This window comes from Triturus cristatus, chromosome 6 (genome assembly GCF_964204655.1).
Source record: "Triturus cristatus chromosome 6, aTriCri1.1, whole genome shotgun sequence".
NCBI lineage: Eukaryota > Metazoa > Chordata > Amphibia > Caudata > Salamandridae > Triturus > Triturus cristatus.
In genome coordinates this window covers 1,177,634,771-1,177,647,886 of record NC_140589.1, presented here as the reverse complement: position 1 = coordinate 1,177,647,886, position 13,116 = coordinate 1,177,634,771, and the positions used below count along the sequence as shown (strand labels likewise).

Here is a 13,116-nt window from a genome sequence, read left to right as displayed (position 1 = left end):
CATCACACGCTGGTGGGGCCCATTACACCAACTTTCATCCTACCACTCTATCCGTGCCATGTATAAGGGGAAACACTTTTCAATACCTAACCAATCTGCATGTACTCTGAGGTCAATGGCATCAACTAGTTGCTATAGATCTGGTGAAACATCATTTTACACTCAATATTCAATAAACATGACAATAAAAATAACCACCCGACACAGTGATTCAAACAGAATAAGGTTTATCTAAAATTGTAAGAAAAGCCAATTAAATGCAAATTCATTTCTCTCATATTTACCTATTCTGACTAAAAGTCAGATCCTAAGTCAGAACCGGTCCTCAGCAAAATAATCATAGTTTCTAGCCGTCATGTAGAGTCACCGTCCTCTCCGTCAGCATCTGGACCTCTGATCATCAGTTCGGGAAGAAGTGGCACTAGACCTCTCTAGTCTACTAATATTTTTATGAAAATTACATTCCAAAATGTTGCAATCATATCGTACAAAACGGATGAATGGCGGAAATAATGTCGTCTTGGTACACTGGGCTACATTAGAACATTTTCACACACATTGATCGTCTCAAATAATGAATAGAAATAAAGAGTTCATAACTAATCCGTTACTTCTATGGATGTCTCTTTTGGATAATTTGTATCCCATTCGTGGGATCATTACAAGTTCATAAAGTCAGTATTTGGTTTAGCAACAAATTTCATGTTCAGGGGCACTTGGCATCCATCCTGGATTTGTCGTCACGGTCATGGCTTTTCATTTTGTCAAGAGGGCAAGGTCACAGGCAGCGCGAAGCCTCTTTGCAAAATTTCCATCAACTCGAATGCAGGCTGCGGGTGGTAGCCATATTTTAGTAGGCCACATTGGTCAACTTAAGTAAAATGAAACACAAAACAAAATTACTGCACGGAAATGATTATACAGTGTTATTCCCCTGCTAATACCCTTATGTGTATGTATTTATCTAGCCATTTGCGACATCAAAAGCCATTAATGCGTATTAATTATAAGCGCAAAGCAAATAACATCACATAAGCAACATCTATTTCTGTCAGTTTGCTCACCAACTTAGTTCACTTATTATTTTAGCCATGCAATAGCATTCCCACGTGTAATTCTTCTGTTAATAAGGTTGATTAGACAAGGCTCGACACATCTTTAGTAGTTATTAATTAATCAGTAGTACTTTTAATTATAACATGCGAAAATGAAACAGGTATTTGGTTTTAAAGTAAAAACCCTGCTCCATCACATGTAGGTATGTTTCTTTTGACTGTATTCTTCTTGAGGATCTTATCATATATTTTAACTGTAACTTTTATGGCATTTTGCTGAATAAAGTATTGATGATGATGAATCTTAATTTTAAATAATAATTTAAAACACACTAGGCCCCCCCATTAATTCTCTTTTATAGGATGTGAGTAGTGCTAATGCAGTGCTACATTGCATACTACAAAATACATAATTGTGAATTGGGCCCGTATAATGTTATCTCGTTAAAGGGCACTATTCTAATTAATACAAGACGTGTATTTTTGCTAAATTGTCAGTTAAGAAAAACTGCACAATGAAGTGTTCTCTAAGGAAAAAGTAATATGAGCAGCCACCCTGACGATAATAGAAAACATTCCAGGGATTGTGAAAGAAATTGTAATTATGTGCATAAGAGCACTCTAAAACTGTGCAAAATACACACTGTCATGACAAATGAACTATTTCGACTTGTATATGTTTCCACTAACCTCTATGTTGGATTCCCATGCCAGTGTTATGATGACCCTCGAGAAGTTTTGAAGTCGAGTGACACGGAGCTACCTAACGAAGATCAAGCAGTGTCTGTTAAGGATCAGGCAGAAACAGAGCATAATGCATGGCACCCTATTGTACAAGTGACTAAAGAAATAGACAAGCAAATGTCTTACCTGGTGCAGTACCTAACCAAGGAAGGCCCAATACAGGTACCTTTAGTATATATCTTTTATGTGCATGCGAATTTTATACCGCAGTATATTGGGTTTCACCATCAAAAGACCACACCAAGCAGACAATCACAGATGATCCCGGAAATAAATACCAGATAACTTTCTTAGGAGACAATCCAAATTTGCTGTACAAAATGCAATTTCAGATGTGGCTGCCATAATTGATAACATTGCATATCTAGAGCTATGTCATAATCAGTATCTACCATTAACCAGTTATTGGTTTGCTCTCACTCAGGCAATGCTTTGAATAGTAAAATTCAGCCTGGCTTTCAGAAAGACCACAAATGTGAAATGAGAAATGACCACTGAAATTTTGGTTATGCAAACTTGCTGCATAAGATGTATATTGGATATCCAGAAACCTAGACCTTGTAATTCGGTGGGTTGAAGAACTGGGCTTCACTTGACAATAGTTCCCAAACTCTTGACACCCACAGTCTCACAGATCATGTATTGTTAACTGATTTCACCTACTTTTTAAATGTTTGAATGATATTTTTACTTTGAGTTTTCTGAAAGTTAACAAAAAAGAAATGTGCTGCATTTCGTGCATTCAGATGATTGTGGAATACAACCAGCAAGTTTCACTTGTTAGTATCATGTTTCCCATTGAACCTACCAAAGACCCTCAGAAAATTGTTCCACATTTCTAATGGCTCTTAATTAGAGATATGTTTATACGCAATGTCACCTCAGTAAAATACATTGTACCATATTATGAACATTCTTCTTCATCCTTTACTGTCCGCTTCCCTTTGAAGGCACCACTTTGGCCAAAAACATTCAGGCGTAAGATCAATAAGTATAGCAGTTTCCATCATCCAGTTCCTTTGTCCTCTTATTGCTTGGTCGCTTCCTTGGTAGGTGTGCACAATGACCGCACCAATATATAACACCTCTGGAGGGTTCAAGGTGTGTTTTTTCCTATAAATTCATTTTAATGTTATCTGGAGGGAGAAACCAAATATCAGAGGGAGGACCAGTGTTCTAGAGGCTGTATTGCTCTCCTGTCAATAAGAGAACTTATGTTCGGACTGGAATGTCACCTGCATGGTAAATGAGTGTGTGGGGCTATCCAGATGTGACTAAACTGCTGGTGAAGCTGGTATCCTGACTTTTTGTTTAGCATTGGCATTACAATAATCTAGTTTGTGGACAGAGACCTAAATGAGTCTGGTAATGTGAGGTCCAGAATCTGTCTGTGACCTGGAAGAGCACATTAAAACATGTGCTCACAGGGGGCATAGGACTATTGTCTAAGACCTGGGTTAGTCACATAAAGTGGTGCTCGCAGCGTACCAAGTTTTTGTGAATCTTTGATATGATCAGATGTTTTTCCAGTGTCAGGTGAGTGTATGGTCTACCGACCCTCCTTGTGTAAATTTCCACTTTAATGTGAAACCCAGGTCATGCACAAACATCCTGTGTGTGTTTTGCTTGCACATATGGGCAGTGAGAGTGTAGCATATGTATGGTCGGAGGACTTCCTGTGTGGTGAGAGTATGAGTACTGGGAACAGTGTGATTGTTTTTGGACAGCCCCTATTTTCGCCCAGCACAAGATAGAGGATGGCTTCCTCAGACAGTAGAAGTGTATTTGTTGCATTTATGTGGCTGGAGATTCGAAATCCAGACAATGAAATGAGCGAGGTTGATGACAGGGCTACTCTGGAGAAATTCTGTGAGAGCCTTGCTATCAAAGGGCTCCTGATTGCTTCTTCCTAAGTACTACCTTTTGGTAGATAGTAAGGGTAAAGATTGAGACTGGAGATTTTTTTAAAGCTCAGGATGTTTCTAGGCAGAGCCTGCCCTTTTGTCTGTCCCTGGTTGTTGCTTCAGGAAGGCTGACGGCAGCCAGGTGCAAGGATTTCACATTCATTGTGCTCTTGTTGTGGGCATTCCTGCTTAGAGCCAGCATCACTGTTACCTGCTATGAGAGCCCTCACCTTGCAAAAAGGCTGTGTCTGATGGGCAGCCAGAAAACAACATTTGACAGAGAAGTAAATCAAACTGGTTCTAAAACCGTAGACAGTTGCTACCCATCCCCTGTCTGGAGAATGCACATAAAAGTATGATCCAACCATCTAACTTTTCAGTGTTCCACAGAGTAATCAAAGGATTGTTATGAGACAATGGCCGATGTCTGAATTGCAGTTAGTCTCCAAGAGGTGAGAGGACATTATCCTGAAATCTGCAACCTGCTTTAGAAGCTGAGGGCCTGCCTACAAATTAGAAGCCTGGCTGCCTGCTCAGAAAGGAAAGGAGAGCACCTACCATTACAGGATTATAGACTGTCTTGCTAGAGAGGCTCAGGGTTTTCCTGACATGACAAACACTCAAAAGCAGCTGACTGACTGAAAGGGAGAGACGCCATTATCAACCCAAATCATGAGCGGTCTCCTGGTTTCCCGGTGAGGTTCCTGTAGTGAGCTGTGTTCACCAGAAAGCCATTGTGTTGTCCGTTATTTCTGCCACACACCCAAACGTCTGGTACTACCAGTGCCAGAGGATGTTCAAATGTGAGGAGCTGATGTGTTGCCCTAAAGTCTGCAACTGTTGTCCAACTGCATAAGCCTGGATACTACAACTGCTGAAGACGAACATCTGACGAACAAGCCTGAGGCGCAGCTCAACACTAGTGGTCCAGTGACAAGAGAGGCTGCTGCCGGTAGTCCATCTTAACTGATGCTGACATTTGAGGGTGTTTAGCTGCTGACTTTACCCAGCTTCATTGACATGCAACACAATTGAGCTGATAAAGCGAGGCTAAGCCATATGAATTGACAGACTGATTTGCACAAAAATAAATCCTTCTACTAGAATGCTATCCTTTGCCACTATGAACTTTGTGGGTGTAAAGACTATTGAACTGACCCACAGACTATCCATTGGGGGAATAAATAGCCATCTGCACTGTGACTCTTCATTGCTGATACCTGTATCATTGTCTATGTTACAGTAAATATTGGAACTTCCTATAGTGTGGGGAGTGGAGAGGGCAATGTAGAGGATAATGCACTTCTCTAGGACTTGTAGGTGAGGTCTCAACTCTTTAACTAAACCACCTTTGAAGTGTGTAACATGTCATGTTGCTATAAGATGAAAGAACTTTTAAAGATCGAAACGCCGTCGACACTGCACACCTTATACACTTTCTTATTGTTATTAATTTTGTGTAAACGTGTTCTCCCGACAATTTGTTTGTTGTATCTAAAAGTTGTTTAAACAAACAGTTTGCTTTGCCTGAACCCTCTGCTTTATGTTGTTTGTCCCTTTTCACTGTAGTTGGATGCAGGCTTGCGTCCCACTTAAATTGTTTTTGCTTATGCATAATTATTCAAGTGTATATTAAATATCTGTCCGGCTGGACAGCCCTAAAATATAGTACTGATTAAGTCTATATTAATTTTTTGCTCTATTTGATTCTCTGTCTAGGGACCACTGTTTTTAGAAATAGCTAACTACCCAAGGTCCCTGACCGACTGTAACTGGGTCTCCTTGTTCCTCATAATATACTAATGGATTAGTCTGACACATCTTTTGCAATAAAATAAATCATAAGCATATAATTAAATTTAGAAAATCAGCATAACAATATTAATATCCTTGTAAGGAAAATCATCTTTGCAAAAATGTGTACGTTTGCAGCAGAATATAAATTAATGTTCTGCATTCAATTACATCTTACTTCTAATCCTACTGTAGCCTTGCATATGATCCCATTTCAGATTCTCCACAAGTGTGTGGCCAGTCTCATTCCCAATATTTAATGGGCAAAAGTACATGTGATCATATTTGATCATTATTGAATATTCAAAACATAGAAATTCAAAACAAAAATCTACTAGATGGGGCAAACATCATCAGCATTCCCATGCGGGGTACCTAGAGACAGGAACTGCGGGCAAGTGCGCTCTATGTCCTCTGTTATGTGTTGTGTTTTCAATATTTAATAAAATGATCTGGCACCCGCCAAATACAACGGTATGGATTATACACTTAATTAATAGCAGCTGTATTCATCATTTGTAAGTTCTCAATATTCAAATCTACAACATTCTCCTCTATGTCTTCACATACCCTAGTAACTCTCAAACGAAAACAAAATGTAAAATAAGTGAACAGGGAATTTTTAAAAAGGTGCGGTAGCTTTGGCTGGAGCCCCCAGTGCGGCAGCACAGGTGGAACCATTTTAGTTATGCTCTTCCATGTCTTATAGTATTAGGTTACCATTCTGTTCTACTTTTTCAGATACTTCCAGCAGTTTGTATATAACTGCCCGTGAAAATTTTAACCCGGTGATACTGAGGGTTGGTGGAGTTCTCCACCAAGGAACAGTATTTACAGAGAAACAATAATCACAGTGGAAGTAACATTCAAATCAAGAGAAAGGACAAAGGGAAAAGGGGGGAGAGAAGAACTGGTACTCATCCGATGTGGACAAAAAGGTATTTGTCCTTATTAAGGCCAAAGAGGAATTTGCTGCTGAGAAGGCAAATATAATTGGAGTCCAAGATCCTCAGTTGCCTCTCTCTGTCTCCCCCTCTTGGGGTTGGAGCAATTCTGTCAACACCAAAAAAAGAAAGATTATTAGAATCTTTATTGTGATATTTTACTCAATGTCTAGCAGTCGATTGTCTTAAATCACCATTGCTGATAACTCTCTGATGTGCCAAGATTCGCGCTTCTTACATATAGGAGATTGCAGGGACAAACAATAGCATAGACACAATATTCACCATTGCAATTCATGATTTTTTTTTTATCTCTCCTGTCTTACCTGTGGGCAGCGGAAATGTTTTTCTATTTCTACTGTTCGTACAGGCTTTACATCTTCCACATTTGTAGAAGCCTTTTTGTTTTTTTACACATCTTTCCTTTACACTCGTACCCAAGTAGCTTTTAACTAACATGTCCTTCAAAGATCTAGCTTTGCGAAACGTTACCAAAGGGTGCGAGGTGACATGCGCCCCTATGCCTGGATCACCCTTTACCATGCCGGAGGTCGGAACCCCCCCACTGGATTCAGCCCCCTCCAGAAAAAACAACGAAGACCAGCCTGCGTTGCCCCCGGAGACCCTGCAGTGTTAGGGGCCACAGGTGAGCCAGGGGACCAGCCACCCGGCTGGTCGGGCTGGTCAGGGGGGTCACTTGGGACCACACTTGCCAAGAACAGAGGGGCATCAGCGATGCCGCAGTCTGCCGCGGTTGGCAAACAATGAAATGCGCAATGACTGTTTGGCATCGACGCAGGACACTCACATTTAGGCACTACCAATAGCTGAGTAGCTGCTGTCCTGGGGCCCTGCATTCTGAGATGGGATCGAGGTAGTGCTAAGTATATATAGCCCAGTGCCAAGTTTGCTGCATATTGCGCATCTCATGAGAGTCTATTGACCTCGGTCGTCTGGTGCTACCTGTTGCTTGGCCCTTAGGACTTCCAACTGTGATAGGTCAGGCGCGCACTCCTAATCGATACCCTCCAGCTCTGGCAGCTCACACTAGGCCAGTGAACAGGCTGGCCATCAAATAGGTTTGCACTGGAAGATATGGGTCGTAAAGACCCCAAACAGAGGCTATTGCAATTCAGCAAACCCCCTGAGAAGACGGGCGGCAACATGGCTGAGGGTGGTGCAGAGGTAACTAATGTTGGCGATCCTCCCCTAAGCTCGGACGCATTGCTGCATGAATTGAGGGCTGGTTTTAAGGTCCTTGACAGTCGGTTTGACACTCTGGAAAAGCTCTTAGACACTATGGGCACCAAGTCAGTTGTACAGGAGAAATGCCTAGATACAGTGGAGGGCAGGGTGTCCGACCAAGAAGATGGTGCAGCTCAATCCACCAAGCGCGTTGACTGCAGGGAAAAGATCCTTAAAGATGTACCCATTAAAATCGAGGATTTGGAGGCGCGAAGTTGGCGAAACAACGTCTGCATTTTGGGAGTCCCAGAGTCGGCCAATACAGGTCGCATGGACCTATTCGTAGAAACCCTGCTTGCCGAAATATTTGGTAGAGAGGCCTTCACCTCCAATTTTCTTGTTGAACGAGCTCACCACTCACTTGGCCCTCAACCCAACCAAGGCTATCCACCCAGGTCCATTATTGCCCTACTTCTAAATTTTCAGGACAGAGATATGGCTTTGAGGCTGGAGAGAGAGCAGGGTTCTATATCCTGGCAAGGCTCTATGCTGGCACTGTTCCTGGACTTTACCACAATGGTGCAGGAGGCAAGGCGGAAGTACACCGGCGTTAAGGCAGCGCTCCGTAATCTGGGACTCAGATATTGCATGATATATCCTGTGCGCCTTTGGGTGGATGTCGAGGGTCGTTCCCGTATATTTGACACCCCCACAGCAGTACAAGAGTTTTGCAGGGACTATAAAGGGAGCGGCACCCACAAAAACAAAGACATATCCAGAGCTACTCCTCCTCACAGTGGCTCGGTGGCAAGTGAGAAACTCTTCGCCTCAGAATAATCCATGCTGCCCGCACTGGAACATTACGGCTCATACTGTGTATATCTTTGTATTAGGGATAATGTTGCGACTTTACTGATCATTGCAAAGTTGGGTATCTGGCGTGGTGTTGCCACACCCCAAGTGATTATCACTTTAATTTCATCACAAAAGTTGAAATGTATCTTGTTTTACTCCTTTATTATCTGGGGTGTTTACATAATGCATGTTACTGTTCGGTCTATGGGGATACTTCCTGCTTAGGGACGCGCAGAGATGAGAAGGGAGAGGAGGGGGGTTTGCTAGTAATCATTGGTTACCATTGCTTCTATTTCAGATTCCTCACTGCAACATGTTGAGATCTAACTGTGACGCACAACTGCAAGCACTGTTTATTGGTTTAAATGTCGGTATGGGGTAGATTGCCCACTTTTTCAGACCTGACACTGGTCACCTGGAACGTTAGGGGACTCAATAATGCTAGAAAGGGAAAGCAGGTTTGGCACTATTTACAGCGCCGTAGGGCTGACATTGCATTTTTGCAAGAAACTCACCTGCCTGCGGCAACTTCCACCAACTTTGCTGCTGGTTTGGGCTCGCATCGCTATTTTTTCAAATTACAACACTTATGCAAGTGTATTGCGGTGTTGATCCACAAGCGTCTGCCTTTCCAATTTTCCAAGCTCATAATGACAGAGAGGGTCGTTACACTATGGTAGTGGGTCATCTTATGGGTCACCGTATGGCATTTGTCAGTATATACGCATCAAACGTTGACAACCCAGAGTAATTCCAAGACCTTCAAGCACAGCTACTACACTTAGACCCAGATCATGTATGCATGGGTGGGGACTTTAACCTCCTGCTGGACCCTGCGCGTGACAGCACTTCCAACTCACCGGATTCCAAACCTCGCGCACATCATGCGCTGTTAGACTTGTGCGACTCAGTGGGCCTGGTTGATGTGTGGCGGCAGCGCAATCCGGTGGCAGCCCCAAATTCCCATTATTCTGCACAATATGGCTGTTCACCAGAAAGCCATTGTGTTGTCCGTTATTTCTGCCACACACCCAAACGTCTGGTACTACCAGTGCCAGAGGATGTTCAAATGTGAGGAGCTGATGTGTTGCCCTAAAGTCTGCAACTGTTGTCCAACTGCATAAGCCTGGATACTACAACTGCTGAAGACGAACATCTGACGAACAAGCCTGAGGCGCAGCTCAACACTAGTGGTCCAGTGACAAGAGAGGCTGCTGCCGGTAGTCCATCTTAACTGATGCTGACATTTGAGGGTGTTTAGCTGCTGACTTTACCCAGCTTCATTGACATGCAACACAATTGAGCTGATAAAGCGAGGCTAAGCCATATGAATTGACAGACTGATTTGCACAAAAATAAATCCTTCTACTAGAATGCTATCCTTTGCCACTATGAACTTTGTGGGTGTAAAGACTATTGAACTGACCCACAGACTATCCATTGGGGGAATAAATAGCCATCTGCACTGTGACTCTTCATTGCTGATACCTGTATCATTGTCTATGTTACAGTAAATATTGGAACTTCCTATAGTGTGGGGAGTGGAGAGGGCAATGTAGAGGATAATGCACTTCTCTAGGACTTGTAGGTGAGGTCTCAACTCTTTAACTAAACCACCTTTGAAGTGTGTAACATGTCATGTTGCTATAAGATGAAAGAACTTTTAAAGATCGAAACGCCGTCGACACTGCACACCTTATACACTTTCTTATTGTTATTAATTTTGTGTAAACGTGTTCTCCCGACAATTTGTTTGTTGTATCTAAAAGTTGTTTAAACAAACAGTTTGCTTTGCCTGAACCCTCTGCTTTATGTTGTTTGTCCCTTTTCACTGTAGTTGGATGCAGGCTTGCGTCCCACTTAAATTGTTTTTGCTTATGCATAATTATTCAAGTGTATATTAAATATCTGTCCGGCTGGACAGCCCTAAAATATAGTACTGATTAAGTCTATATTAATTTTTTGCTCTATTTGATTCTCTGTCTAGGGACCACTGTTTTTAGAAATAGCTAACTACCCAAGGTCCCTGACCGACTGTAACTGGGTCTCCTTGTTCCTCATAATATACTAATGGATTAGTCTGACACATCTTTTGCAATAAAATAAATCATAAGCATATAATTAAATTTAGAAAATCAGCATAACAATATTAATATCCTTGTAAGGAAAATCATCTTTGCAAAAATGTGTACGTTTGCAGCAGAATATAAATTAATGTTCTGCATTCAATTACATCTTACTTCTAATCCTACTGTAGCCTTGCATATGATCCCATTTCAGATTCTCCACAAGTGTGTGGCCAGTCTCATTCCCAATATTTAATGGGCAAAAGTACATGTGATCATATTTGATCATTATTGAATATTCAAAACATAGAAATTCAAAACAAAAATCTACTAGATGGGGCAAACATCATCAGCATTCCCATGCGGGGTACCTAGAGACAGGAACTGCGGGCAAGTGCGCTCTATGTCCTCTGTTATGTGTTGTGTTTTCAATATTTAATAAAATGATCTGGCACCCGCCAAATACAACGGTATGGATTATACACTTAATTAATAGCAGCTGTATTCATCATTTGTAAGTTCTCAATATTCAAATCTACAACATTCTCCTCTATGTCTTCACATACCCTAGTAACTCTCAAACGAAAACAAAATGTAAAATAAGTGAACAGGGAATTTTTAAAAAGGTGCGGTAGCTTTGGCTGGAGCCCCCAGTGCGGCAGCACAGGTGGAACCATTTTAGTTATGCTCTTCCATGTCTTATAGTATTAGGTTACCATTCTGTTCTACTTTTTCAGATACTTCCAGCAGTTTGTATATAACTGCCCGTGAAAATTTTAACCCGGTGATACTGAGGGTTGGTGGAGTTCTCCACCAAGGAACAGTATTTACAGAGAAACAATAATCACAGTGGAAGTAACATTCAAATCAAGAGAAAGGACAAAGGGAAAAGGGGGGAGAGAAGAACTGGTACTCATCCGATGTGGACAAAAAGGTATTTGTCCTTATTAAGGCCAAAGAGGAATTTGCTGCTGAGAAGGCAAATATAATTGGAGTCCAAGATCCTCAGTTGCCTCTCTCTGTCTCCCCCTCTTGGGGTTGGAGCAATTCTGTCAACACCAAAAAAAGAAAGATTATTAGAATCTTTATTGTGATATTTTACTCAATGTCTAGCAGTCGATTGTCTTAAATCACCATTGCTGATAACTCTCTGATGTGCCAAGATTCGCGCTTCTTACATATAGGAGATTGCAGGGACAAACAATAGCATAGACACAATATTCACCATTGCAATTCATGATTTTTTTTTTATCTCTCCTGTCTTACCTGTGGGCAGCGGAAATGTTTTTCTATTTCTACTGTTCGTACAGGCTTTACATCTTCCACATTTGTAGAAGCCTTTTTGTTTTTTTACACATCTTTCCTTTACACTCGTACCCAAGTAGCTTTTAACTAACATGTCCTTCAAAGATCTAGCTTTGCGAAACGTTACCAAAGGGTGCGAGGTGACATGCGCCCCTATGCCTGGATCACCCTTTACCATGCCGGAGGTCGGAACCCCCCCACTGGATTCAGCCCCCTCCAGAAAAAACAACGAAGACCAGCCTGCGTTGCCCCCGGAGACCCTGCAGTGTTAGGGGCCACAGGTGAGCCAGGGGACCAGCCACCCGGCTGGTCGGGCTGGTCAGGGGGGTCACTTGGGACCACACTTGCCAAGAACAGAGGGGCATCAGCGATGCCGCAGTCTGCCGCGGTTGGCAAACAATGAAATGCGCAATGACTGTTTGGCATCGACGCAGGACACTCACATTTAGGCACTACCAATAGCTGAGTAGCTGCTGTCCTGGGGCCCTGCATTCTGAGATGGGATCGAGGTAGTGCTAAGTATATATAGCCCAGTGCCAAGTTTGCTGCATATTGCGCATCTCATGAGAGTCTATTGACCTCGGTCGTCTGGTGCTACCTGTTGCTTGGCCCTTAGGACTTCCAACTGTGATAGGTCAGGCGCGCACTCCTAATCGATACCCTCCAGCTCTGGCAGCTCACACTAGGCCAGTGAACAGGCTGGCCATCAAATAGGTTTGCACTGGAAGATATGGGTCGTAAAGACCCCAAACAGAGGCTATTGCAATTCAGCAAACCCCCTGAGAAGACGGGCGGCAACATGGCTGAGGGTGGTGCAGAGGTAACTAATGTTGGCGATCCTCCCCTAAGCTCGGACGCATTGCTGCATGAATTGAGGGCTGGTTTTAAGGTCCTTGACAGTCGGTTTGACACTCTGGAAAAGCTCTTAGACACTATGGGCACCAAGTCAGTTGTACAGGAGAAATGCCTAGATACAGTGGAGGGCAGGGTGTCCGACCAAGAAGATGGTGCAGCTCAATCCACCAAGCGCGTTGACTGCAGGGAAAAGATCCTTAAAGATGTACCCATTAAAATCGAGGATTTGGAGGCGCGAAGTTGGCGAAACAACGTCTGCATTTTGGGAGTCCCAGAGTCGGCCAATACAGGTCGCATGGACCTATTCGTAGAAACCCTGCTTGCCGAAATATTTGGTAGAGAGGCCTTCACCTCCAATTTTCTTGTTGAACGAGCTCACCACTCACTTGGCCCTCAACCCAACCAAGGC

The 13,116-nt window shown here is 42.7% G+C and overlaps 1 protein-coding gene across 1 annotated transcript in view; it reads left to right on the top strand.

The window, feature by feature from the left end:
• LOC146821139 (uncharacterized) overlaps nucleotides 1–13,116 on the top strand; it is a 174,662-nt gene that overhangs the window by 80,207 nt on the left and 81,339 nt on the right. The window contains exon 2 of the mRNA XM_085609328.1: nucleotides 1,770–1,961. Coding sequence (XP_085465454.1) covers nucleotides 1,770–1,961 — 192 coding nt within the window. The remainder of the gene's footprint in view (nucleotides 1–1,769; nucleotides 1,962–13,116) is intronic.